Here is a 26,412-nt window from a genome sequence, read left to right as displayed (position 1 = left end):
TTGTATTGTATTATATATTTATAGTGTTTATATTATGTTACCTGTACATCGAACTACTTACGACGCACACCAGATCATTTGTCGAAAACTAGCAATGTCCTTCATGCCCTTCATCCATAAAGGCAACTACTAAAGCACGCGATTGCCGAGTCTATTTCGTGCCAGCTTACCGGATAAACCTAGCCCAATCTCCTCGAAGAGCGAGATGTAACGCGAAAAGTAGCAATCCCAGTATTTTTTTTTTATAACCGCAACACTGTAAGGTCTTTATTCAGGCAATACTCTTCCATGTTCGTGGACTATATCATTTGTGGAGAGGGATGTTAGAAAGTTTGGTCTTCGGGGATAATAGGCTATTTGTCAATGTAAGCGGCACTCGCATAGTTACTACATGGTAACCGTGAATTTAAAGTAGACCTCGGTCATTACGCTTTTTAGCAGTTAAGTTAAAACTTTATTTCTGAGAAGTTTTCCAATGTTTTGCTTTCAAAAAAGTACAAAAGGGAACAAAAAGTTTCGGTAACAAAACGCTTTCATGTGTGTATAAAATATAAAAATAAAACTAAAATTAGCGGTTGTGTTTTCCAAGATTGTACAGTATGCATCCATTAGCGAAAAGGACAAAATACAATAATTATGTTTAGTCATTAAGTACATATGGCGAATAATTCAATATTGGCCATTGAACATCTTTCTCATTCAATTTTAGGCAAATTGCCAAGGATAACCACAAGTGAACTCAATCACTATCCTTCTCTCAAAGGTGGCAATCCTGTTCACAAGACAAACGTATACACAAGATGATATCTACATAAGTCTTTGGAAGTGGAGTTGCAAATTCCGGACATATGACAGGACTTGATTGGATTGGTAGCAAAGCATTATAACCACCAAGCCACAACTCCACTCCAAATCTTTAAATCCTAGGCATACATCGAAGTAAAAATGCGTTAGACAATCCACTCCGTTGGATTGGTCCATTAGAATCTGAATCCTACACAATAAGGAGGTGGGATCAGCCCAACTTTAGATATCGTTAAAAAAATGTTGTTCTGAAAGAACTATAGAAGAAAGGAATTCGGATTTCTGATTGGTCAGAACAATCCCGCATTTCAATCTGATTCAGCTTTTGCTGACAAATTGATTTAACCAAAACCAGATTTTTCGGGATAAAATCAAGTTAAGAGAGCTAACAAAGAAGTGAATGAACATTTTGATCAGCTCAACTGACTGACCGTACATATACAAAATGAAATACATAGAAAAACTCATTTTGTTACTGCATTTTATTAAAAAAATCTCTTAAAATTCATCCACATCTCTGCATTTCATTTATATCATTAAGTGACATGGAGTTATTACAAGTCTTGATGCCAATCTGAAACATAAATTATATCCAATACTATCAAAATACAGGTAGGCCTAAATGACGCAGCAATATCGGTTTATCTACCTGTACTGAATTATAAGTGAACACAGATGATGATACAATCAACCAAAAATGCAGCTTTATCTCTTGGTTTCTCTTTTCAGTTACTCCATGTAACAACAACAGGAGAGACAATCTGTAAATTACATCTTCAAGTCACACAGCTTGTGCTCAAATGATTTCACTTTATGTCCATAAAACGGACATCACTTAACAATAAGTAACGCTGAGGTAAAGGTCTTGGTGCCGGAGACAGTACTGTAAATGTACCTCTTTCAATATCAACATTTGTTCTACAAAAAAAAAAATAATGTAAACCAATAAATGACTCGTAATTTCAGTAACATTTAGATTGCAACCTCTAGTGTTTGTTTGTTTCCATAGAAACTATGTTAATAATTGTAGTGGCCTCTATGTCTTTGCCACACAAGAACAATAGCTCTGGTAGTAAAAGTGTAAAACTTCTGATACATAAATATACATTCTCATTGCCTTAAAATGTATGTATGCTATGGAGATCCAATGATGAAATTAATCAATTTGATCTCTCTGTGGTTCCACCATACCATTCCAAGGGTGAAAAGAGTTGCTATGTAATCATGTCCCATGGGTCATTTTTGCTTTTCTTATTTTACAAATTCCCTTTTTAAATAAATATTTTAAATTGAAATTGAATTTCAATTTGACTTACATGCATATGAATCCTACTACATTGGCAGTGACCAAGTCATCTTCACGAGATTTTGCTGAGCTTAAACTAAGAATGTGATGTACTAAATTTTTATCTGTAAAGAAAAAAACAAAAATCAGCACCATCTTATTGTTCAAGATATCCTTTACTCAAGGCTTCAGTGAATCAATGTCGAAGGCTAGGACATTAAAAAAGGCAGTGCTCTGATTTCGTTAAGTAGAACAGTTAATAGACGTTACACACTACAGGTTGGTTTTGGAATGCGCAAGTTACCATCCTGGTTCTTTTTACCCAATTTTACAAAAAGCTACCATGTAATAGTACTATCAAATAGAACTTTACCATGCAATAGAACTAATACTGAACAGCAAATAATTCAAAATGAACCAATAAATTGTGTTGTCAGCCTATACACAATGCCATTCAATATTGTCTATTAATCAGAATACCAAACTTACTTGGCTGGACTGGTACAAGTTTTGTCTGGTTGTCTTCTGGCGTCATACCAATTGGAAGACAAGAGTTTGGTACAGCTGGTGCTAGAAGAATAAACCGAATTACCCATGTAGTTTTAGAGAATGAAATGTCCTCAAAAACTTGCATTATTTAAATGTGCATTTATTTAAACCGTATGGCAGTACAGTCAATTCTCCAGACTGAAACCAAACTGTCTGGAGATTGTAAACAGATTGTCAGTCAGACAATTTTTAGCTACCACAACAGCATCCAGTTTTTGGGGCGAATTGACTCTATAAAAAACAAAACAAACACCACAACGAAAGCAAATCACAAAAGTATGCACTTTTCAATTTCCTTATTTTAAGACTTTAAGGCAACACTATTTAGTATAAACAATTCCATACCTCCTATCTTATATATTTCAACTGAACCGAAATCCACATCAAAAGAATGAGGATAAAAACAATTTCTGAATCCATAGAAGTATTCCCTCACTCGGTCATCCCTAGTTGTTCTACGGAATGTTTGTGATCTGTCCACAGTCTGCAATACAATACAAATTAATTGTATACAAATAAATGTATTTATTTATTCAGCAATCAGCAATCAAAAAGAGATTCTGAATTCCGTCAAATTAATATTATACAATTACCTGTATATTATTTGGATTTATCAATCAAGAGCATTCGAATATTAAGTTCATTACTGAAAATTTAAATTTAACTTTTTTATGCAGATGATTCACCTCTTCACTTCACTTTTCACAGCGCAACAAGATTTCACATGGTTCGCGTATGCGTGTGTGAAAACGTCAAGAGATCAAACCTTGTTACATACAAGTTGTAACAATGTATGCAGATGTGAAACAGGTATATAAAATGGTTTTATTTCAATAATTCATTAAGGTTTATATTAACATTTCTTGGGTGTTTTTATTATTTAAAAATAAGAGGATTTAAGAGGATAAATAAAATATTTTTAGAAAGTGGTTACTACAGTTTTTAACATGAGTCATATTGCACTCATTTTCTCATTTCCATTTTACTTACTTACCCCTCCTGATTTAGGCTGAAGCACCACCTTTACAAAAGATGGCATGTCTCTAACTAATTCATTGTATAATCTTTCTTGATCAAGTACAACAATTACATCAACTAAAATAAGAATGTTTTAATTATAAATAACATAATAACAATTATTATATTACCTGATTTTAAATATAGTTAGTGTTGGACTAAGAGACTAGAGGTTTCTGGGCTTATAAATTTAAGGAGAGTGTCATGGATAGAGGTTCAAAATGTTACAGTACTGTGAACATTCAGAAACCTGGGATAACACTACAACTTGTAAGATTTAATTTGAACTATTGTTCATTACCTTCAAATGCTTGTGCTGCATGAGTGATGCATTTATATCCATCACCTTTGACCCAACCACATGTATTGATAACACAGCCACTTGTAGAAGCTATGTAAAACAAAACAAAAACATCCAGTAATCTTTTTATTTTTAGTATTTGGTGTAAATAAAATTAACATTAGCAATAAGTAACCCGAAGCCTGTTGGCTTAGATTTTAAGTACTGTACTATGTACGATAGAATCTTCATGACTACTAGTATTTGTTAATAATCAAAATAATCATTGTTTGGAAATGCAATTTATGGCACTACTATGAACACATGATCATACACAAATCTCTCACTTTTGCAGTCAATTGACAAAGAGTACAGATTCAATATTGTGTACTGATGGTTGTTTGATGTACTAATACATTATTAGTGTACAGGATATATAATAGTAACTTCACAAGTATGCCTACCTAAAGGATTGAGTTTGCAGCGTGTGTTCAAAATATCTGCAATCTGTGATGTGAGCAAGTTGTAAAGTTTGAGGTTAGCCCCTGGCGTAGTGACTCCAAAGTGATATACTAATGGTGCATTTAGTGGTAAGCCTTCTTCAACATCTGCTGGTCGTTCTACAAGAAGTGCTCCCACTGTACCAGGCACTGACAGAGTTCCCTAGATGTGAGAAAGATAAAAATGTGTTTAGGAAAATCAATCAATTGATATTGTAGTGAAATCTGATACCCATATGCAAGACTTTGACACCCCTTTCTTTATTTATGGAACAATCCTCTTATGAGATGGCTGATAGGTGGGTAGATATGGGTAACATATAGACAGGAGAAACCACATGGTAGTCAATCAATCTCCAAAGATTAAAGACCTATATTATTATTACTGACTGCATTAGCTAAAACACCTCTATTGAATCTTAGGTAATACATTGTTTACCTCCACCAAGGATGTATATGTAGTCGATCACGTTTGTCTGTTTGTTTGTTTGTTAGCAGGATTACTCCATAGAGATATTATAGTGAACCTCTATGAATATCTCTATGATTACTGTACTCAAATACACAAACCAACAGTGGTGTTGGTAGTCTATGAGTGCCGCTTACCTGGATAAACCAACAATAGCCCCTTCTCCTCGAAGAGTGAGATATAACTCGAAAAGTAGAAGTTTTCATTGAATTCCCCTCTCCACAAATGGTATAGTCCATGAACTATGCCCTCAAGTGGGAGCCTGCCCACAAACCACCATCATCATTTCGCAAGACCTCTTGTCTGAGGGGACTCATAGACTACCAACACCACTGTTGGTTTGTGTAGTCTATTTCGTGCCTAGCTTACCTGGATAAACCAACAATAGCCAGTGTAGCACCGGACTAGATACTAGTCGGCGGTGGGAGACAAGTTTAAAAAGAGCTTTGTGTATCCATTACTTTCAGCTCTGCTGTGGCTACTGGTGCAAGGTTTGTGGAGATATTCGGTAGGTGGGAGAGAAAACTGACTGTGTACACCAGCTTGCTGGTACCACCAGTATACAACACGTATGCAATCACACACAAGTGATGCATGTGAACCGGTGGTGGAGTGTCTGATAAAGCACATAACGAAATTTTCAGTTGAATTTGCGCTTGACTGGTGCGGGGCACCGAGGCAGTGATATTGAGACACTCCTTCTGGCAGTGCAGTGGATTGTAACTTAACTGCCCTCACTGGAGACAAGTATATATATGTATTATATCACCCAAAAGATAAGTAGATTTGGGAATGATAAACACAGTCAGCAATCTGCGAGCCGTCAAGCATCAATACTAGCCACATTCAAAACTAACCAGATCTGAGGAGTGTGCAACACGCCTCAGCATTCATATGTTGTTTCTTCTCATTGCCAATAAGAATGCCAAAAGGTGAGAATTGTAATGGGCCTTGTCGAAAGGCATCTGACTGATGTATCAGAACGGCTAGTACGATACTGACGTCCCAACAGGAACTAGGGCCTTAACATGAGGCCGATCTCTAAACATCTCGCAAAGCAACCTGAAACTGCAGGAGATGTAGGTATGCTCAAGCTGTCTTAAAAGGTCGGAATTACAGCACCCAAGGCAGACCGGTAGCCAGACACGGTGCGGACCTGCAGGTCTGACTCAAACAGATAATGCAGGAAGGCGCAGACTTTACCTAGATCTCTTTCATAGGGTCAGTCTATTGGCGCTTGCACCATTTAAAACAGTGTTTTAGTTGGCTATTATAGACGGCGAGTAGGGTTCCTGTCGGGATCTCGTCATTTGGAAAGTCCGAGACTCTGAGCTGATCCCTGACAGTGATTATACAATCAGGTCGAGGGATCGGGGATTCGGCAAAGTTCAGTCCTGCGTCAGCAGGTCTCCCTGAATCTGGAGATGTAGAGGCTGATCGTAAAGCAGGCTGATGAGCAGAAAAACCCAAGTCTGTTGTGGGCAATGGCTCTATCAGAAGTACTCGGCATTAATGGCGTTGAATGTGCGTCAGGACCAACGGCAGTATCGAAATTGGTGGAAATGCATGAGCCCAAAACCGTCCCACGGTATGGACAGGCATCCACTGCCCACGCATGTTCATCTTGACTACAGTGCGGAAGATGCGTGTTGCCTGACGTCGCAAACAGATCTATGTGGGGCCGCCCAAAGTGGTTGAAATTTGGGTGGCAATCGGCGGAAGGAACGCTATTCCGTAGGATGTAGATGTGGGTTGGGACAGAGTGTCCGCTTCCACATTCAGTCGGCCCGCAACTTGGGCCACTGAGGTCTACGTTGTGGTCTGTGCAACACATTAGTAACGTCCATGTGTGGCATCACAATGTTGGCTACCACATGCCTGCTGTTTATGTGAGCAACCACAGTTGTATTGATGGAATTAGCGACAACATGGCGATTTGCCAGATGGGGTAGGAGAGCTTCCATGCTCAACTGCCCAGTTCAAAACGGTTGATGTGGGCATGTCTCCTTGCATGATCAGATGCCGGAGAAGCGACTTCCACTGACAGTGCGTAGCCGCCCAACCTACTTCGGACGCATCCGTTTAAAAACGGAAGTCCGGTTCTGACCCCTGAATGCTGGGGTAGTACTAACATTTCATTTTGTTTAGCCATTTGGCGAAAGTTCAAATATTTTTTTTAGTCAAATCAGTTTATCTATAGCCAAAATGGCTAAAGTTCAATTTTTTTATTTAGCCAAATGAATCGGTCATTAGCCAAAATTAAAAATTGTTGAAATATAATGGTAAAAACGTTTTAGTTAATTTATCTATGTCAATAGGTCTATACACTGTTCCCCCTGAACGTTTTTGTAAGGCATTTGGGGAAAGAGAGCCATGCCTAAATCACTGTATATTTGATTTTAAAAAATAATTGTTGTTGTATTTTATATGATCAAAACAATTGTTCAAATTGTTTTTAATCATACAGCATTCATGCAGTTATCAATTTAATAAGAAACATTTTACAGTTTTCTGAAATCCCCTGAACGCTATGTTATTTTTGTTTTTTACGCTTGGCTGGTGGCTTCCGTACCACGCGAAAATCGTGTCCTAAGACTTTCACGGTCACCCACCGTCACCGCCGCGCAGCGGGTGAATGTTTTTAAATTGGGTATGCTCAAGAGGTGCGAAAGTGCAGTAGCGCAGGCCTAGGCTAGGGGCCTAGGCCTACAAAATTATGTACGACGGTACGTCGTAGGCCTATATGCTAAAAATATTTCTAGCATACCAACACTCGTATCGTTGTTGAACGTGCAGAAAATATAGGCCAAAGCACAGGGAAAAGGCGTTTCTGTCGGGGGAGAAATTTATACCATCCCGGCTCGATTATTTATTACCCAACAACACAGAAGCCGGCGGCCGGCCTTGCTGTATATATAGTCCGCAATAAATGCACGTGTGTGTTTAGCTAAATCCTCGTTAGACTCTACCATTTCCTGAATGTTGTTTTGTTTACTCTACTGACGCACTGCACGCACGAGGAAACTTTATTAAGGGTAAAATATAAAACTAAATTATTGGAGCCTAAAATGCATAACGCATAAATATTGATTTCGATAAGATCATTCATTGAAGATACTATGTTTTTTTTTAATCTGAAAAGAACACCCTTATCGAAACATAGACAATCCCGGTAAATACCCGACCGTCGACTGTCGAGTCGTCGTTCGTTTGTGCAGCGCAACACGTGATAGTTTGGGTAGACTCCATCATCCATGTGTCGTGTAACGTCTGTCTCTCTGTGCAGTCTACCTCTGCTATCTCCATCATATTGAAATAACAAAGAGACGCCTGGTACAACGAAACAAGTTGACGAAAATGGAGCTTGAAGTATGATAACGAACAAAATAAATGCTTGAAGATCGACAAATGGACCTTTTAGTTGGACTTTATGCTTTCGCCAAAATGATTATTTTATTATCTATTTTATCATATGTCATAGCCAAAATGGCTAAAGTAGCCGTTTTATTTTTCGCCAATCTGGAAACGTTTTCGCCCATGGCGACTTGGCGATCGGCCAGTGCGAGCCCAGGAATGGGTCTGCCCACAAGCAACCAGCCTTCCGCAAGCTACCAGATGCGTGAGAATGAACGCATTCGTTACAACCACTTTGTGAAGTGAGTCTGATTTTGGACGGTAAGCTGCCGGGAGGTGCAATTATAATGGTCGCATCCTGCGTCGGCAGCACGGAACGAGGGCGACAAAGCTAGACAGTGACTCTATGTGCGTAGCCAGTCGTACCCCGTCGGAGCTTGAGCATGAGATGTAGCACTGCATATCTTGCCTTGGCCACTCGCTCATATGGATGGGCACGCATGGCCCGTTACCAAATTGATTTGAGCTCCGATATAAAGAGGATTCTGTGTAGGCAGAAGACAAGATGTTGCTTCATTTACGCCTGCAGACCTTCCTCCCCAGGCCCGTCTCATTCTCCCATACTTATTCTTGGAGAGCGAGACCATCGTAAAACGAGGTTTGCTGTGGGCCTATATATCGATATATGAACTGGGGGAGGAGGTCTCATGTGAGAGGGTGCGTTGGGCTCATCCCTCGGCAAGCTCTCACTGCTGCAACGATGGCTTGCAGTAACACCGGAGAAATCTCATTTACCCCGGGACCGCAGAGGCTGCAGCGGGTGCATTGTAGCTGCATATTGGAATCCTGCTTGTTCCGTTACGAGGCGGAAAAATGCTAGGCTGTTTAACAGCTGGTCCCCGGACTGGGCCACGATAACCAATCGTCTAAGTACATAAATGTTTGACTGCCGTGTTGGTGGAAGAACGCTGCCAGCGTTTGTACCAGGCGTGTCACACACGCAGGGCCGTTTAGAGGCCGAACAGCAGAGCGACGAATTGGTAGAAGTGATCATGGTTTCGGAAGCACATGATCCTGACCTGCAATAGGCATGTGAAAGCACTCTTTAGCGTCTTTCGATCTATTGTGGCAGCCCAGTCGCCTCGTCTTAGCCCCAACAGGATAGATGAAGGCTGTCTACATCCTACCTGCAGGGCCGAATGAACCGTTTGTTCAGACTTAAAGGGGGGTGCCAATTGCCAGATTTCTTTTCTGGCAAGAGATGGTGGACTTGTGTCCCGGGATCGCATATTGAATGTGAACTTGCACCACAGCTCCTTTTGGAGAAGTGCGTTGAGGCCGGCCATGAGCGCCTGTCTGTTAATCGGCTCGGGCGGAACCTCGTATGTCGGGCACCACCTCTCATAGGGGCTCGAAATGATATGCGATACCCGAGCGCTAATAGTAGAGACTTACTTATCCTTTGTCATGGCCTACCATACCTGCACAAAACCATCTCAGACGACCCCTCCCACCTGCCCGCCCTCGCTCGGAGGGACGGGCGCCCCCAAACCGTCACCGGCACTTCACATTGTTGTGGCGTCGACCACCTCTGTGGTGAGCGCCTCTCTCGCCACTATTTCCATGACGGGGATTATGTAAAGCTTGTCTAGAAGTAGAAGCAGGGTTCGTACACCTGTGAGCTAGTAAAATTCCAGGACATTTCAAGGACATTCAATGTCAACATTTTAAAATTTCAAGGACATATACCTAAATATTAAGTTCAACAGATTAATAAAAAAAATGAATTCGTAGTTACGATGTTTTTCAGAAATTCAAGTACTAACTGTAGCCACTAAAAAAACATACAGTACTGAAAACATAGGCGTGGGAAATCGAGTAAAATGACACGTAACGGTAGTAAAGCGTAAAGAGTTGTAACAACTCCCTGGTAAAGCCTTTGTGGAACCGCGCCAGACTTCCGCGCCTATCAAGGGTAGTCACAGCGCGTATTGAACAAAGGCTGATGTTTCCATAGTCACTGCACTGTCGACGATATTTGGTAATTTGATACTACTATAGGATAACGTTCTACAATTCGTTCGGAATTCGGAGTTTAAATGCCGTTTCTGTATACTGTATGTTTTTTTAGAAGGTATAAATAAAATAAATCAAACCATATTCTAATTCACTCTGAACTTTATTCAAAACGATCATAAACACATGAGATTTTTACATTGCTTTTTTTTTACAACTTAGCAATTTCTGCTAATTTTATCAAACACAATAGCCTAGCTATTTCTGATTTCCTCTAATTTATGTCTAATGTCTTCCTCAAGTTGAGCTAATTGCTCTTTTTTTTCTGAAGCGGTTCTACGCAAGCTATTAGCTTTGGCAATGAGAGTAAGACTACCTTTACTTTCAGCTTGATCGGAAAACTTTGCAGACGATTTTTCTAAACCCGTAATATCTGCAATACATCTTTTTTTGGCTTCCTTTAAGTTATCTAACTCATCGATCGTCGATTTTCTCTTAATAGCCTTTGAAGATTCTGCCGCTTTACGTTTTTCATTATCAAGATGGAGATTATAGCGTTGTCTAGCCCCACTCACAGAAGTAATTAATTGGGGCGTTATCTTTACAGACAAAACACCACCAACTGAAGCTATGTGACCGCATACAACGCGCTTCGAAACATATGTACTCTCTGACATATTGACAGCCGCTACCACCTTGTTTACACTAAAACCTCTCTCAACAGTCGCCTGGCCATGGGAAAGCATTAGAATCAATTTTACTACCCCCCAGAATGCGTGATACTTAGTGGTTTTGCTAAGGCGGTCATAGTAAAATTCGTCAATTCTACATTTAGGATCGTATTCAGTGAAATCTGATAAATTATTTAACACAACAAAATCATAGAATTCGTTTGCCTGGTTAACAATTTCATCACACATGTCATGGTTGATTTTTTGGTTGTCTGCTAATATTTTTAATACAGCCTTTAGTCTACCAACATTAAGGGATCGCGCATTACCACTTAAACAAAAATTTCTTGGATCGAGAAATTTCGCTTTTTGAACGATTCTGAAACCAAGTGGGCATTTAGATAGCACTTTCTTAACAATTGTAAGAACCATGGTCTTGCACTCATTTTTAAACGCGAGTTCTTGTAACTCTGACACCTTCTTTTTCTTGATCAACTCCTTTATATGCTCTGAAGCTAACATTCCACAGTCTACTTTGTTAGCAAGTAAATGGTTTTTCGTTTCATCTATATTAAAATTAGTAAAACTTTGGCCATTCACGAGCCCGGAAAGGACGTCTGGTTTAATGACCAATCTCAATAGCCCTCTCAAACATGCCACTAGATCTTTCTCAAGAAACGGTATCATTGGTTGATCTGTTTGATATTTTTTAAGAAACGTTTCCATTTGTGTGGCAACCATCACAAAAAAGTGCATTCTGGGCACCGTAAATAAGTCTACTGAAGCAGCCTTCAGAGTGTCATACGACTTTGTTTTTGGGTCATTTATTTTCTTTTCGGTCACCTGCTTGATGTACGTTTTAAGGTGCGGAAAAACACTGAGAAACCGCTTCGCAACTGCAGCATTCTCCACCCATCTGTGTTTACAAAACTTAAGGCCAAACACATGTGTGCCAGTAGCGTTCTCAAAATCTTCCCGACGAGCAGGGGTGTCTTTGAACAGTATATGTAAACTGGACAGTATGTCGTAGACCTTCCAATCAATTGACTGCACACCACTTTGAAACCCATTGTGCATTACATGAAGGCCACACGACCCAATGTTGAGAACTGATGTATTGTAATTCGTCTTTATATCGGCAGAGAGAAGTTTATAAAACTTCCAATTGACGTTTGGACCATCCATACCGATTTGAAGTAATTTTGCGAGATTCAGTTTGTCTGCACATATCTTAAAATCGGTGACGACTTTCTCAGCAGTAGCATGGCCCATGAATGTACTATCAAAGAATCTAGTTTCCACGTGGTTGTCGGCCCAAAATCGGACATGGATATCCATTTGCTTTAGTTGTGTACCTTTGTTTAGACTTTCATCAAATAGTAGGACGTAATCTGACTCATCCGTAACACGTTTCAGAAGTAATGACCTAAAATGAACAAAACTTAGACTAAAAACATTTGTTTTTCATACTCACCAGGCTATTACTCAATACAGAAATGCCTATTACAATTATTTATTTAATATAAATTGTAGGCCTATATCAATCGATATCAAACAAAACTTACCTAAAATATGGCGCTAACCCATAATTAACAACATAAGCAGACTTTTTTTCACAACTAAATTTTGCAGCTATTCCACTATCTGGAAACATCGCCTGGAATACTTCATTTATTTCATCCATCGACTTGTTCGAATAGTGCCGGTTAGTCATGAATAAGGCCCACAATATTTCTGCTTTACGAATCTCCTCACTACTACTGAAATACTGCATCGTCGCCGGGCCACTCGGGTTCGTACGTTTCGGTATACTATTATCAACACTAGTTCCTGGCATGTCTTGTTGTTCAATAATACTGGTGATGGTAGTATTAGATTTACTGGTGGATGTTGTTGGGTTGGACTTACTAAAAAATTGATTAACTTCTTGCGTCGTATTGTTAAACCTCAACTCCATTTGTTGTTTATGCTTTTTTCCGTTTTGATGAGATATTAACGCCGACCGTCCCATGTTGGAGATATCGAATGTTTTTCTACATAGTTTACACTTTGCCTCCGTTTTTATTGACGCACGGTTAATCCACGGGGAAAATTTGCTATCAAAAAGCCAGGACTCTTGAAAAAAGCATGTACGCGGCATGTTGGATAGATTTCCACTGACGAGAAAAGCACGATAAAAAACTCAACGGCAGCCATATAGAGACCGCTAATATACGCGCTTGCGGTGTGAGAGAGCCTCGCTGAGAGAGGTCACTATACTCACATTCTATTTATAGCCTCTCAGAGGCTATAAATAGAATGCGAGTATAGTCACTAATTAAAGTGTAATGCTAAAATGCTATGCGTGTTTGCAATAATACATTCGTTAAATTAATCGGAACACAAAAAGGGCCAAGTATTTATTTCAATAGTAATAGCTATTATGCAATAATGTACTGTGGGGGAACAAAACAATAGTTGGGCGAAGTTTTTTCAAGGTGATTGTCATCTGAACATCACTGGCCAGTGGCGTTCTACAGTCAACAACCAACCTGATAAGAAAGCCTATTTCATGTACGAGCATTTATCGGCGGCGGAAAAGTCGGCACGTACAAACGTTGTTATCTTCCATGTACTTTCATACTTATTACTTTTATTGTTCAGTGTTTTCAAAACTTTATTAAAAAGAATTCATATAACTTTATTGTATTTTAACAATTTTCAGGACATTTAAGGACAAATTCCAATTTCAAGGACTTTCCAGTACTTGAAAAAAGAGATTTATTTTTCCATGACATTCAAGGAATTTAAGGACGCGTACGAACCCTGTAGAAGCCTCGTTTCTTTGCATAGGCTGTGCCGGTGGTGGAGGGGGTAGCTGCATCTGCAAAGGAGCAGCAGGGGAGCCGGCGATCGCGATACTGTCTTTGGCGGAAAGCTGCCGGGAGGTGCAATTGTTATGGTCACATCCTGAGCCGGCAGCACGGAACGAGGGCGACGAAGCTGGCCAGTGACTTTAATGTGCGTAGCCAGTCGTACCCCGTCGGAGCATGAGCGCGAGATGTAGCACTGCATATCTTGCCTTGGCCACTCGCTCATATGGATGGGCACACACGGCCCGTTACCTAATTAATTTGAGCTCCGAGATATTAAACGAGGATTCTGTATAGGCAGAAGACATGATTTTGCCTCGTTTATAAGGAATCCTGCTTGTTCCGTTACGAGGCAGACAAATGCTAGGCTGTTTAACAGCTAGTCCCTGGACTGGGCCACGATAACCAATCATCTAAGTACATAAATATTTGAATGCTGTGTTGGTGGAAGAACGCTACCGGCGTTCGTACCAGGCGTGTCACACACGCAGGGCCGTTGAGAGGCCAAACAGCAGCGACGAATTGGTAGAAGTGATCATGGTTTCGGAAGCACATGATCCTGATCTGCAATAGGCATGTGAAAGCACTCTTTAGCGTCTTTCGGTCTATTGTGGCAGCCCAGTCTTAGCCCCAACAGGATAGATGAGGCTGTCTCCATCCTACCTGCAGGGCCGAATGAACCGTTAGGTTTATGAATTCAACGGCAAGAAAATAAAGGACAGTACCGCCGTCCGTTTCATGAATGCCTGCAGACCTTCCTCCCCAGGCCCGTCTCGTTCTCCCATACTTATTCTTGGAGAGCGAGACCATCGTCCTATCACTGTCATCTCTTGCCGGATAGACGGACCATCGTAAAAACGAGGTTTGCTGTGGGCCTATATATCGATATATGAAACTGGGGGAGGAGGTCTCATGTGAGAGGGTGCGTTGGGCTCATCCCTCGGCAAGCTCTCACTGCTGCAACGATGGCTTGCAGTAACACCGGAGAAAACTCATTCACCCCCGGGACCGCAGAGGCCGCAGCGGGTGCAGTCATGATTGGAGGTGCATTGTAGCTGCACTGAAAACAACAGCTGATCCGAATATACGGACCGTGTCCAAAATGTCAACTATGACTCAGCTAGAAAACCAGACCAGTCAGGAAAGAAGCATAGACAAGATCTTTGATCCTGCAGTATGTAGGCCTAGGCCTCATATATAGACTAAGTTCCAGCTAGGCCTTACAAAATTATGTCTAGCCACAATGTTATTGTTAGGCAACATGCATGGGCAACATCTGACCCTGCAAGATCTAGGCCTAGGCCCCCTATGAGAGCATTAATAAATTTAAGAAACTCAGGAGGCCAGCCTACAATAAGCCTAAACCACTATGCTAGGCAGTAGACAAGCTGTCCTGCTAGATTTAGGCCTGGCCACTATGGTACTGCAAACATTTCAGCCAGTTGGCCTAAGTGAAAACATTCACAAAAATGCTTGCTAAAAGTCATTTTATTGACATTTCAAAGTTCAATGAATCTCTGTAACCAAGAAAAACTACTTAGCTTCATATAGCAGCAGTCTCAGTATCAAAAACTCTATTGCAACAGCAAGAAAACTGTGCAAGCTCTTTGAAGACATGTTTACTCTTTCATGTCTCGAAAAGAAATGATGATGGTGGTTTGTGGGCAGGCTCCCACTTGAGGGCATAGTTCATGGACTATACCATTTGTGGAGAGGGGAATTTAATGAAAACTTCTACTTTTCGAGTTATATCTCACTCTTCGAGGAGAAGGGGCTATTGTTGGTTTATCCAGGTAAGCTAGGCACGAAATAGACAAGTAATTACAAGATCTTTACCAAAATACAGATAGATATGTGGTCAACGACCACTCCATTATATTTTGGAGGCAATCTGGACCATGGTCCCAATTCTGGACCAATTTTTAGTATAATTTTCAGACCTGCTAGTGTTAAAAGATAGGACAGAATCTTCAAAAGCCGGTGAGCAGTCTTAAAATAACAAGTAAACTGAAATTCCATTTTCTCGAGAACTACTTGTCCAAAAAACTTCATTTTTGTACAAGAGGCAAGAGTTATAATTTGTGATTTGTAATTTTAAAACATAAATTGATTTAATTTACAGGTTTTTTGATACGAGTAGTTTTCAAAAACCTATTTCTTTTCAAATTCACCCGTTTGTTTTTGCCGTTGCTGTTTTATTGTTAGTCAACAGAATCTATTGTTAGTTGAAAGGCTGGTTACATAACCATTAAACAAAATTCGCATACACATGCTTGTATGTAGTGAAATTAAATCACACACAGCATTAAGACACACACAAATATATATATATTTTTCCCCAGAGAAATCTTATGTAGGAGAATTTTACAGTAGGCAGAGGTATGCACTCTTGGAGTGGCTTTCTAGTTATTATTGTGTATTGTATTGTTTAAGTTTATTATTATTATTACTTGTATAGCGCACATTTATACAACATTTAATTATAATCAGCGGCGCTTCACATCAATTAGTATCGTAACATTGTTTGAAATATAGTGCTTTTAAATGTTTTTTAAACTGATTATAGTCGTCTAAGTGTTTAATGTGACTTGGTAAACTGTTCCAAATTTTGGGTCCTGCTACGGCGAACGAACGGTCAGCAAATGTCTTTCGTTTAGTTCGTGGGATTGTCAGGTTATAATTGCTGGTGCTTGAACGAGTACTGCGAGAAACATTCCGCACAGTAAGAATATCTCTCAGGTAACTTGGAGCGGAACCTTTAAGCGAACGCCATACAAGACACGCTATTTTGAATTGACATCTATGAGACATCGGAAGCCAGTGCAAGGATCGCATGGCGTTAGTTGCACTGTCATACCGACCTTTCCTGACAATTATTTTCGCAGCTTGGTGCAGTAACCTCTTCATTGGAGCAAGGGTATTAGCAGGTAGACCATAATACAATGCATTGGCGTAATCAATATGTGACAGCACGAGCGATTGAACTAGTTGTTGGCAAAGGTCCTTGGAGAGAAATTTGCGAATTTGACGAATATAGTATAAATTAACAGCTATCGTTCTGCATTTATCGCGTATATGGTTCTTGAAAGATAGCTGGTCGTCGATATTAACACCAAGGTATTTTACAGATGAACCACGTGGTATTCTGTCCTGACATACGATGATATGATCTTTCTCGCATTTCAGGAGTTGAGCTCTGCTTCCCAATAGTATGAACTCTGTTTTTTCACTGTTCATTTTTAGTCTGTTGGACTTCATCCAGTCGTTGATGGATATGAGGCACTCTTGTAATTTGGTGATTGTATTTACCATACTAGAACTAGAATTTGGATTAAATGAATCATACACTGAGTGATCATCGGCATATCCCATCACAGAAATATCAAACTTACTGATGTGATCTTGTAAAGTGCTGGCATATATGGTGTATAGAACTGGACCGCATATACTACCCTGAGGTACAGAGAAGGACAAATTGGCTGTCTCCGAGTTAGTTTCGCCGATTGTTACGTTGGCAAATCGAGGACGAAGGTAAGTATCAAACCAGTTCAATGCCGCATTGGCCACTCCGAATTTGTTATGCAAAACGTTGAGGAGTACTTCGTGGTCCACTGTGTCGAAGGCGGCTGACAAGTCTATACATACCAGCGCAGTCACCCTTTGCAACTCCATATTCCAGAGTACGTCATTGGTTAACTTAACCAAAGCCGTCTCTGTGCTAAAACCTTTCCGATAGGCAGATTGGTACGCCGGTAATAAGGTATTGTTCTCAACATAAGCTATGAATTGGTTCAAGCATGCGCGTTCAACCAGCTTAGATACGAAGGACAGATTGCTTACTGGCCTATAATTCCTGAGGATACATTCAACACCCTTCTTTTTTATAAGCGGTTTTATAACTGATATTTTCCATCTATGAGCAAATACGCCGTTACACAACGAGTTGTTGATCATCCTTGTAATAAGTGGTAGAAGTGTAACCAGATGCTGTTTCACCAGTGTCGACGGTAGGGGGTCAGTGGAGCAGGTTGTTGGTTTTGCGCATATGATCAACTTCCTAACATCATCTTCGCTAACTTCCTGAAATGCAATAAATTCATTTGCCATTAGCCGTTCTTGTTCATACAAAGGGAAGTGTTCCAATTCCTCTCGTATTTTCTCTATTTTGCCCATAAAGAAAGATATGAAGTCGTCTGCTAACTGTTTATCAGTTTCATGTGGTGGAAGTGGGTTATTTTTACGTCTACCAATGAGCTCAAACACGATCTTGTAAAGCTTTTTTGAGTTGTTGCCAGCTTCTTTGATAGCACCATTAATGAATTTGTACTTGGCTAAACGAAGATAACGTTTGTATGAATTGCGTAGATCATTGTAAGCTGACCTATTTTCGTCGGTGGCAGACTTCCGTAAGGTCTTCTCAGCACGACGAAGTTGCTTCTTCAACACATTAGCCTCGTCATCAAACCAAGGTAACGATCTTCTGACAGTGGTAGTTTTCTCAACAATAGGAGCATGCTTATCCAGAGCAGCAAGTAGTTTAGTGTTGTAGTGATTTGCCAATTCATCGATATCATCGATATTCATTGATGATATAACTACTTGAGACAAAGCTTCATCAAAGTTCGTGTGATCTATTTTATTTATCTTTCGAAACTTTTTCTTTTGACGGTAACATTTCGGTTTTGGTCTCGATAAAATAGTCTCTACAAAACAATGGTCACTGATGTAATAATTTGAAGCGGGCTCGGTTACACAAAGAGTGTCCTTACCCCTCGTTATTAGCAAATCAAGAGTATTTCCCGAACGATGTGTTGGGAGAGACACGTGTTGATCAAGATTTAAACACTCAAGTACATCGTCGAATTTTATTTTATCCGGGTCATTGCTGCTGTTCATATGAATGTTGAAGTCACCCGAAAATATTACAGAACTATGTAACGATAGAATATCCGAAGCATATTCTGCGAATTCATCATAGAAGGTGGCAGTACTAATGGGTCTGACGGTGGAGTAAGGCGGGCGATAGATGACAACGAAAGTGGTGTGTAGGGTTGTGTCCACGAAATTCCATTCGGAAAATTCAAAAGACGATTTTGCGCCTGAATTAAGTTGATTGACATTTAGACAATCCTTGAATATAATTCCTGTTCCTCCTCCGCGTCTGTCTATGCGATGTTTATCAAGGAATGTATAGCCACATGTGTTGAGGTCTGCCCTGTGTGCATCATCATTCTCCAATAACCACGTCTCAGTGACCGTACAGATATCGTAATCGTTTATTGTGATGTGATGTATAAATTCACCAATCTTGTTGCGGATGGACTGCGTATTCACTGTAGCGAAAGACAGATGTGGATCTCGGGTGTAATCCGTAATAGAACGCGAAAGATACCTTAAATGTTCAAAGTGAATACCGGTATTTGTGTAGTCCAAATTGATCATTTGAATTCGGCTTGTTTGATTGAACGGTCTATTTCCAATAATAACGGGGCATGAGTTTTGAAGATTATATGTGTAAACATCACAACTGGGTGGCCTCCTACTGTTCTTCCCTCCTCGTTTTCCTCGGCGACGGCGAAACCATTTCTTCTTTAATAGAACTGAATTGTTGAATGCTATAATCTTGTTTATAATAATATCCGAGTATTGATTTTGGTTTGTAGTTTGATAACGTAGCGATAGTAGTTCAGCTTTAGAATAGCTAAGCTTGTTTTCGCGAACAATGGAACGATAAATAAATAAGTTTAAAGGATAATTAAAGGTCATCGAACCATTAGCAGATCGTAGTGTGTGTTTCTGTGAATCATCTGTATTTATTATCGTCTTAGGAATAACACCGATGCCGAACCCACTCAACAAGGCAGATAAAACGTTACAATATATAAAACAAAATGAGAACTATTGTTCCACTGACCTGTCCAACATCTAGCTCTACATAAGTTGGTTGTCTACCAACTCTGATGGCGTAGTTCAGTAACAGCTTACAAACTGTACTCTTACCAACATCCTGAGGCCCAACTACCATAACCTATGTGTAATAAAATAAATCAATCACGAGTATTATTAATAAGGTTGATTGAATTCTAACAGACAAACATGTAGATAGATGTAAAAAAAAAAACTATGTTGATCCATCAAATACAACAAAAGAAAAACAATTGTTATACAAAAAAATAAATTTGCATGACTTTTGTCATCTCTTGCGTCTTGTCCTCTTTTGTGCCTTTTCACCTTTATTTGATGAACACCTTTTTTTCATATTATATAATGCAAGTACTGTATACATTGTTTGGAATTATTACCTTATAAAAGGAAACTTCAACAATTATTCTTTAAATTAAACAGATTATACTTTTAGCAGCAGGTTAGAAGGTTAACATAATAGACCTCCATAAATGCACCTAACTTACTCTAGGCCCTCTGGTTCCATCCATCTCTGCTTGGTTTCTCATCTGTTCTAATGCAGCATGAGTGTTGAGGTACATCAACATTGGTGTGTCTCTAGATACATAAGCAGCCTCTGTTTGTCCTCGTAGGTGCATTGAGGTTAAGGGTTAAACAATGTAATATTCTGATAAAATGTTATTTATGTCTCTGTTAGATAATAATTCCTCCCTAATAATTACATTGAGGGAAGAATAGCTTTAAAACAAATCATCATGAGATATAGGCCATAAATAAATAAAATGTACTTCTGCAAATAGTAGTGTCATAGATTGTGTCATAGAATATAAGTAATAAACAAGTAAATTAATATACAAAAAAATATTTCTCATTCGAGCGAGTCAAATGGTTGAGCAGTTAAGGAAAGGGGCACCGTTTACTATACCTAAAGAGCCTACAATATCGGCATGGGTTTGGTGGTTAAACAAGTCTTCTCATGTAAGCATTATAAACTGTAGGTCCAGTGTACTGTACACAGCCGTGCACTTTAAATAACATCGTTCATCATTCAAGCTGAGGAGGGGTTACGAAAAAAATCCCTGTGTCTGGAGAATTACCACTTATCTGATACAACAGTGATTCATTTTCTATTGGCATAAAGATTTTAAATAAACAAGAAATATTAGTTCTTTTTTTTCCTTTTTTCATTAAATGATGCTATTTTTGTATTGATATTCTATTTTATAATAATAAATAATGATTCTTTTTTAATTATTTTTGTTTAACAATCACTAGTGTAGACGTTTTGTAATGTAAATATAGTCTGAAATGAACAAAACCATACTCCTTAAAGTGGAGCTACACTCAGACTTTCTCAGCTTATATTATGTTTAAGTATGTTTAATTGAAAGTGATTACATACAAAAAACAGGGAAGATATGGCAATATTTTCCAAAAATTAATTTCTAAAAAATCGGTCAGAAAATAGTGTTTTTTACTACATTACACTTTTTCAGTAACTTAGGGGTTATTAGTTTACAATACACTTAGCGACTGACGCGTTTTAGTCGCCGGTGAACGCGTTGGTGAAATGTCTCCCCTTTGGTAAATTATGTGTTGGGAAAATGGCGAATCAATTTTATACCAGGGAGTTGTAAAATAATTTTTACAACTCCCTGTTTATACACACAATTAATACGATTTGTTTAGGCCCAAGTAATATTTCCGATAAAAATGTCAGCATAATTTACATGTAACATCATGATTTGCACTGTACAACAACAGCATAATAATCTTAATCAAATTGCTTATTAATTTTAAGCTAGGCCTAGCTAAATCGTCTGCTCAGCCTAGCTAGCTAGGCTTGAATTCATATCTAGGTAGGACTGTAGTCATGGGTTCGAAAATGCTTGGTCGTTTCGTCCCATTTATCGTTCCTGGGTTTTCTCGCACATTAAGAATTGTGAAACACAAAATTCTCTACAAAACAAGACTGGTATTGCTCAGAATAGTAAAGAATAGTAACGGATGTAGAAGCTTATGTCTGACTGAAAAGCAACTATTCAGGCACCCTATCATGGCCCATGGGTAGGCCGAGATTGGGTTCCAGAACAAACTTCACTGGACTGCTGTAGTGTAAGGCTATCAGGCAGCCAGCTAGGAGGCCAAGCAGCATCGTTACATACCTAGACTCTAGTAGGCCTAGGCCTAGCTTTATTGAATATATAGCCACGTCTTTCTCAAATCTCGTTAAATTTGACATTTTAGTAATAATCTCATAATCACTTATTACACTGTGAAACATGATAGGGTCACATCCAGAATGTTTTAATATACTTTTCGCCCGTCAAAAATAACATCGCGACAATAACAGATCGCCAGCTGCAGTGTGAAAAATGTCGTGAGAAATGTCACGTGATCATACTCCCTAGCAAAGTAAAAAACCCAATTGGACCCAACGGGGGAAAGTGTCTATTTACACGAAATTGCGCAGTGTATACGCAATAACAATACCAGAAATGAAAAGATCTGAAAAAATTACATATAAAAACATTTTCCTTTTTTTTTTTTAGTGAAGAAATTAATTTTTTAGGAATATTCAAATATACCCCCCTTTTGCATGTAAAAGAATAGGAAATTACAAGGTATCCCCCCAAAACGCAAAAAGGCGTGATTTTCACGAAAATCATACTCATTGAAAAAATTTTCAAAAAAATATGAAGTATGAGGGATGATATTTTTAAAGAATAGTTGAAATGTATGAAAAATAGCAATTTTCTGGGTGGAGCTCCACTTTAAGGTCATAGTGACCCACACCCTGACATTCCAGTAAACAAAATGTCTAATTTCTCAGCTGCCGACAAATGTACTCACTAATCAAACAATTCTTTATCTATACACACCATTCGGCAACAATATTTACCACAGATGAAGGCTTGTTTTGACCATTATTAAATGATAAATCGATAGTATTATAAAGCCAAAATAAAAAAAATTGTTTATTGAACAGGTCTTACAGACTATGGTTTCATGCTTTGCACATGCCCAAGGTCTGAGTTTACAAATTCCAATTTTTTCAGCCTTAGTAAACTATAAGCTAAAACGTGATACAATTTCCTAATGCTTCCGTCCTCTTGAATATAACTGTCTAAAGGCGTGGCAAGACAAATAAAAATTCCTAATAAAACTGTAAATAAAGAAGGATATATAGATTAAACATCCATGCCATGTGAACACAGCTACTTTGGCCCCTGCAGTAAACTTGTAAATGTGATTGCGTAAAAGCTCTGTACCAAATACCTCAGCTAGACCTTCTTTTAACTAATAAAAGTAACAAAGTATTAATTATAATTTGTGAATATTTTATAATAGAGAATATGGATTATTTTGTAGCCTACTGTAGTTTGGTTTAAAAATAAACATCATATAACTATAGAATAAACATTAATAGTAATACTGTCTTTAAAGAAGATACAGTAATATAATGAACATATCAGTATAAAAGCAATATGATCGATACAATGTTCTTATGTTTATTGCTGATGATGTAATGTATATTTCATGTATTTATTGTTTAACATTCTCAGTATAAACAGGCCAGTGTGGTCAATTTTAAATATTCCCATGTAATAAACAGCACTGCACTAAATTTCACTAGTATTTCATTTACACAGTTGCAATTATTCAAAAACATTGATTTTTTGGATGGCTATTATAAAATAATTTAAAATGCTTTTTTGGGGCAACAATTTCAATAGTTGAGTAGCATGAAAATATTAGAGTAAATGTGGAAGGTGAAAAAAAATCAAAAATGATATTACAGTGTTTGTCCTACACACAAATTAGTACCAGTGTACATATACAGTTTTAAATGGGTCAATTTTAATGACTTACTTCCATCTGCACCTCATGTTCAACTTCGAAGCGCAATTCATTATCTTTTTCAAGACGGAATTCTCGCCATTCCTATATTATTAGTGCAGAATAACATAAACATTTATGAATGAATAGAAATAAAACACACACAACTTGTGTGCACTGTTTTTATTTATATAATTGATATTTTTTTTTAAATTAGAGAAGTATACATTTGTTTAGTTCAGCACTTTTAACTGACCGAACATTAAATCATAAAAAACAAATAGTTTAATTATGTATTCATCGTCTATTAATTTGCTCACTACTAGATTATCAAGAATGTTATTTGTGGTAAATAACAACTGACTGCACTATTTAGAAGGCAAACAAACAACTATCATCAATCATAACTTAGACTGAGTTGAAAAATATATAGATCTCCCATTTTTGGTTTGCAGCAAAACAAAATTCATTGGTGATTTTGATTATTATTATCTAATATTGTAGTGTAACTGGTAGCTGGAGACAGGACTCAATTGTTTTGTATCCTTTAGATTTGCGAACCTGATAGAGCCTACCACCTATACACTACAGTAGGCCTACCTTATTTTCAGGCTGTAATTGAGATGTACTTGGTTCCATTGTTTATAATCTGTAATAAACACAAATATTTATTATTAATTATCTACGTCTAGGCCTAATATTTTGTACCTTGGTGTAGTCGAGGTTAGTAGCAGCCAATAGTAAGACTATAGTGGCTTAATATTAATATCAGTGGTAGCGTGCGTAGTTATAGTCCGGTTGAGTTTAGTAGGCTATATTAAAACATTTAAAATTTCAGGTAAAATTTAGTTGGGCCAAGGAATACCTGGAAATATGACTAATTAGGCTAGACCTAGGTTAGGCTAAATACGCCCTTTCTCTTGGGTGCCCCGATAACTAAACTAGTCAACTAACTAGTAGATTAGTACGAGCCCCTAGCATGCCTAGAGATAGGCTTCATCTCTTCTTAAATAATTTTTAGAGTAATAATTTCTGCCGATTTTGACATATATAAGAGCACGAAAGGGTCATGCTAATATTCGTCTGGTAGGCCCTACAGGGCCCGGTATAAAATGTAAATCAAGTACTGTACATGCTAACCAGGGCCGTAGCCAGAATTTCTCAAGAGGGGATTCGGACACTAAGTATTTGGGTAACGGGACGATTCGGCCCTGAGACGATTCGGCCCGGGACGATTCGGCCCTGGGACGATTCGGCCCGGGACTATTCGGCCCGGGACGATTCGGCCCTGAGACGATTCGGCACACTTACATTTATCGGCTTTGATATGCATTTTATAAGCAAAAATAAGCTTTTTCCCCAAACTTTATTTCCAGAGAGACTATGGGGTAGTACTACTAGGGATAAAGATGCAATAAAGCAAACATTTTGAAAACATTGTCGAAAATGATCAATTTTTAGTCACGCGAACGATGTAAACAAGTTACGCCCTCTGTTGGCCGTTTGGCGAATGCACGAAATAAACAAGGTTTTCGAAGTAATAAATTCATTATAAAATTACGTTTTTTTTAGTAATTTATTATATATATTATATCAAAATGTCAATATCAATAAAATACGGATTGTTAAACACCTTTAAAAACTTGATAAATACCCACAGTTTCAAGACCAACCAAAAGACGTCGCTATTCGCTGATGTTCTCGCACGTTGTTAATGCACAAAGCGCCATGAGCGCCACATGGGTGGAGGATACCGGCGCTATATAAATTTTCATTTATTATTATTATTATTATTAATATGAATTTGGTCTGAGGTGAGACGTTTCGGCCCACAAAGTGGGATGTTTCGGCCCGAAAGTGGGCCGAATCGTCCCACCAAAAGTGGGCCGAATAGTCTCGGGCCGAATCGTCTCAGGGCCGAATCGTCCCTGAACCAAGTATTTGGGTCACTGCCCACTAAACAATAGGTACGCGGTTGTCTGGCGGTGTACTTTGTACGAATCGTTCATGAATCATATTGTTCGTGGCCTAGCTCGCTGTAGTGCGGTATATAGTATATATCATACATCCAGAGACCAAAAATTTGTATTTATTTTTCTGTGATAAGTAATGTTTTGTTTTTGTTGACACGCGCGTTGTGACAAATGAAAAGTTTAATAATTATTTGACAACTGAAAACTTGTTTCTGGAAAGAAAAATATAGGCCTAGCTACTAGGCTAGGTAGATAGCCTAAAAAGGCTAGCCCTATAAGTTACATTTAGGCTACTACTACCTAGCTAGGCCTAAAAAAAGCATCTTAATAACATGTACTTGATTGACATAATTTTACATCATAAAATCATACCAGGCGATACCGGGCCCCTAACTGGCGATGATGAAGATTAGTTTAGCCTGACCGGTACGAAACGACTCGGCATAAAAGGTCAGGTAGGAAAGTGATGCTCTTAATCAGTGAGAGAACGATTGTATTCCTAGCCAGCTAGACATAGGCCTACGTAATAGGCCTAGTCAAACAAGTGACTTGCTTCTCTGTAGTAGTGGACAGGCTTGGGAGGCCTGGCTAAAGGTTAAATGAAATCACAATTTAGTTATATGCTTACCTTTTTATTAGACAAAAAGTATATAACACGCTATTAGGCCTAATAGGCCCTTGATGTCTTCTTTTCAATTCTTTTTTTGTTTGTTGATGATTATTGAAAATGGAAGAACGCCCTCTATATAAGATATACCACCACTATATATATCCACTGCCTTTTCTTTCTAAATCAAACTTTATGTGACAAAAAAATATGATGTGCCCATATATAGACATGATAATGTTATATCACTACCATATTATTTGGGCACATTTTTTTTGTCAAACTAGTTTG

General features: G+C 38.6%; 2 protein-coding genes across 2 annotated transcripts; both read right to left on the bottom strand.

Moving 5' to 3' along the window:
* Positions 1-1,271: 1,271 nt before the first annotated feature.
* On the bottom strand, positions 1,272-26,231 carry LOC144840077 (polyribonucleotide 5'-hydroxyl-kinase Clp1-like). Its single transcript, XM_078695741.1, has 13 exons — positions 26,143-26,231; positions 24,142-24,190; positions 23,575-23,646; positions 22,888-23,001; positions 20,208-20,333; positions 19,712-19,825; positions 4,400-4,598; positions 3,957-4,046; positions 3,633-3,733; positions 2,984-3,122; positions 2,579-2,659; positions 2,121-2,214; positions 1,272-1,722 (listed from the first exon to the last, which is right to left on the bottom strand). The coding sequence occupies exons 2-13, from the start codon at positions 24,178-24,180 to the stop codon at positions 1,611-1,613; spliced, it is 1,281 nt and encodes a 426-aa protein (XP_078551867.1). The 5' UTR covers positions 24,181-24,190; positions 26,143-26,231; the 3' UTR covers positions 1,272-1,610.
* Positions 9,926-12,864, bottom strand: LOC144840477 (uncharacterized). Its single transcript, XM_078696293.1, has one exon. It carries the CDS (start codon positions 12,281-12,283, stop codon positions 10,529-10,531), a length of 1,755 nt encoding a protein of 584 aa, XP_078552419.1. The 5' UTR covers positions 12,284-12,864; the 3' UTR covers positions 9,926-10,528.
* Positions 26,232-26,412: the final 181 nt, after the last annotated feature.

Source organism: Antedon bifida, chromosome 4, assembly GCF_963402885.1.
Source record: "Antedon bifida chromosome 4, ecAntBifi1.1, whole genome shotgun sequence".
Lineage (NCBI taxonomy): Eukaryota > Metazoa > Echinodermata > Crinoidea > Comatulida > Antedonidae > Antedon > Antedon bifida.
Note: the sequence above shows the minus strand (reverse complement) of the source record. Positions and strands in the feature narration are given on the sequence as shown.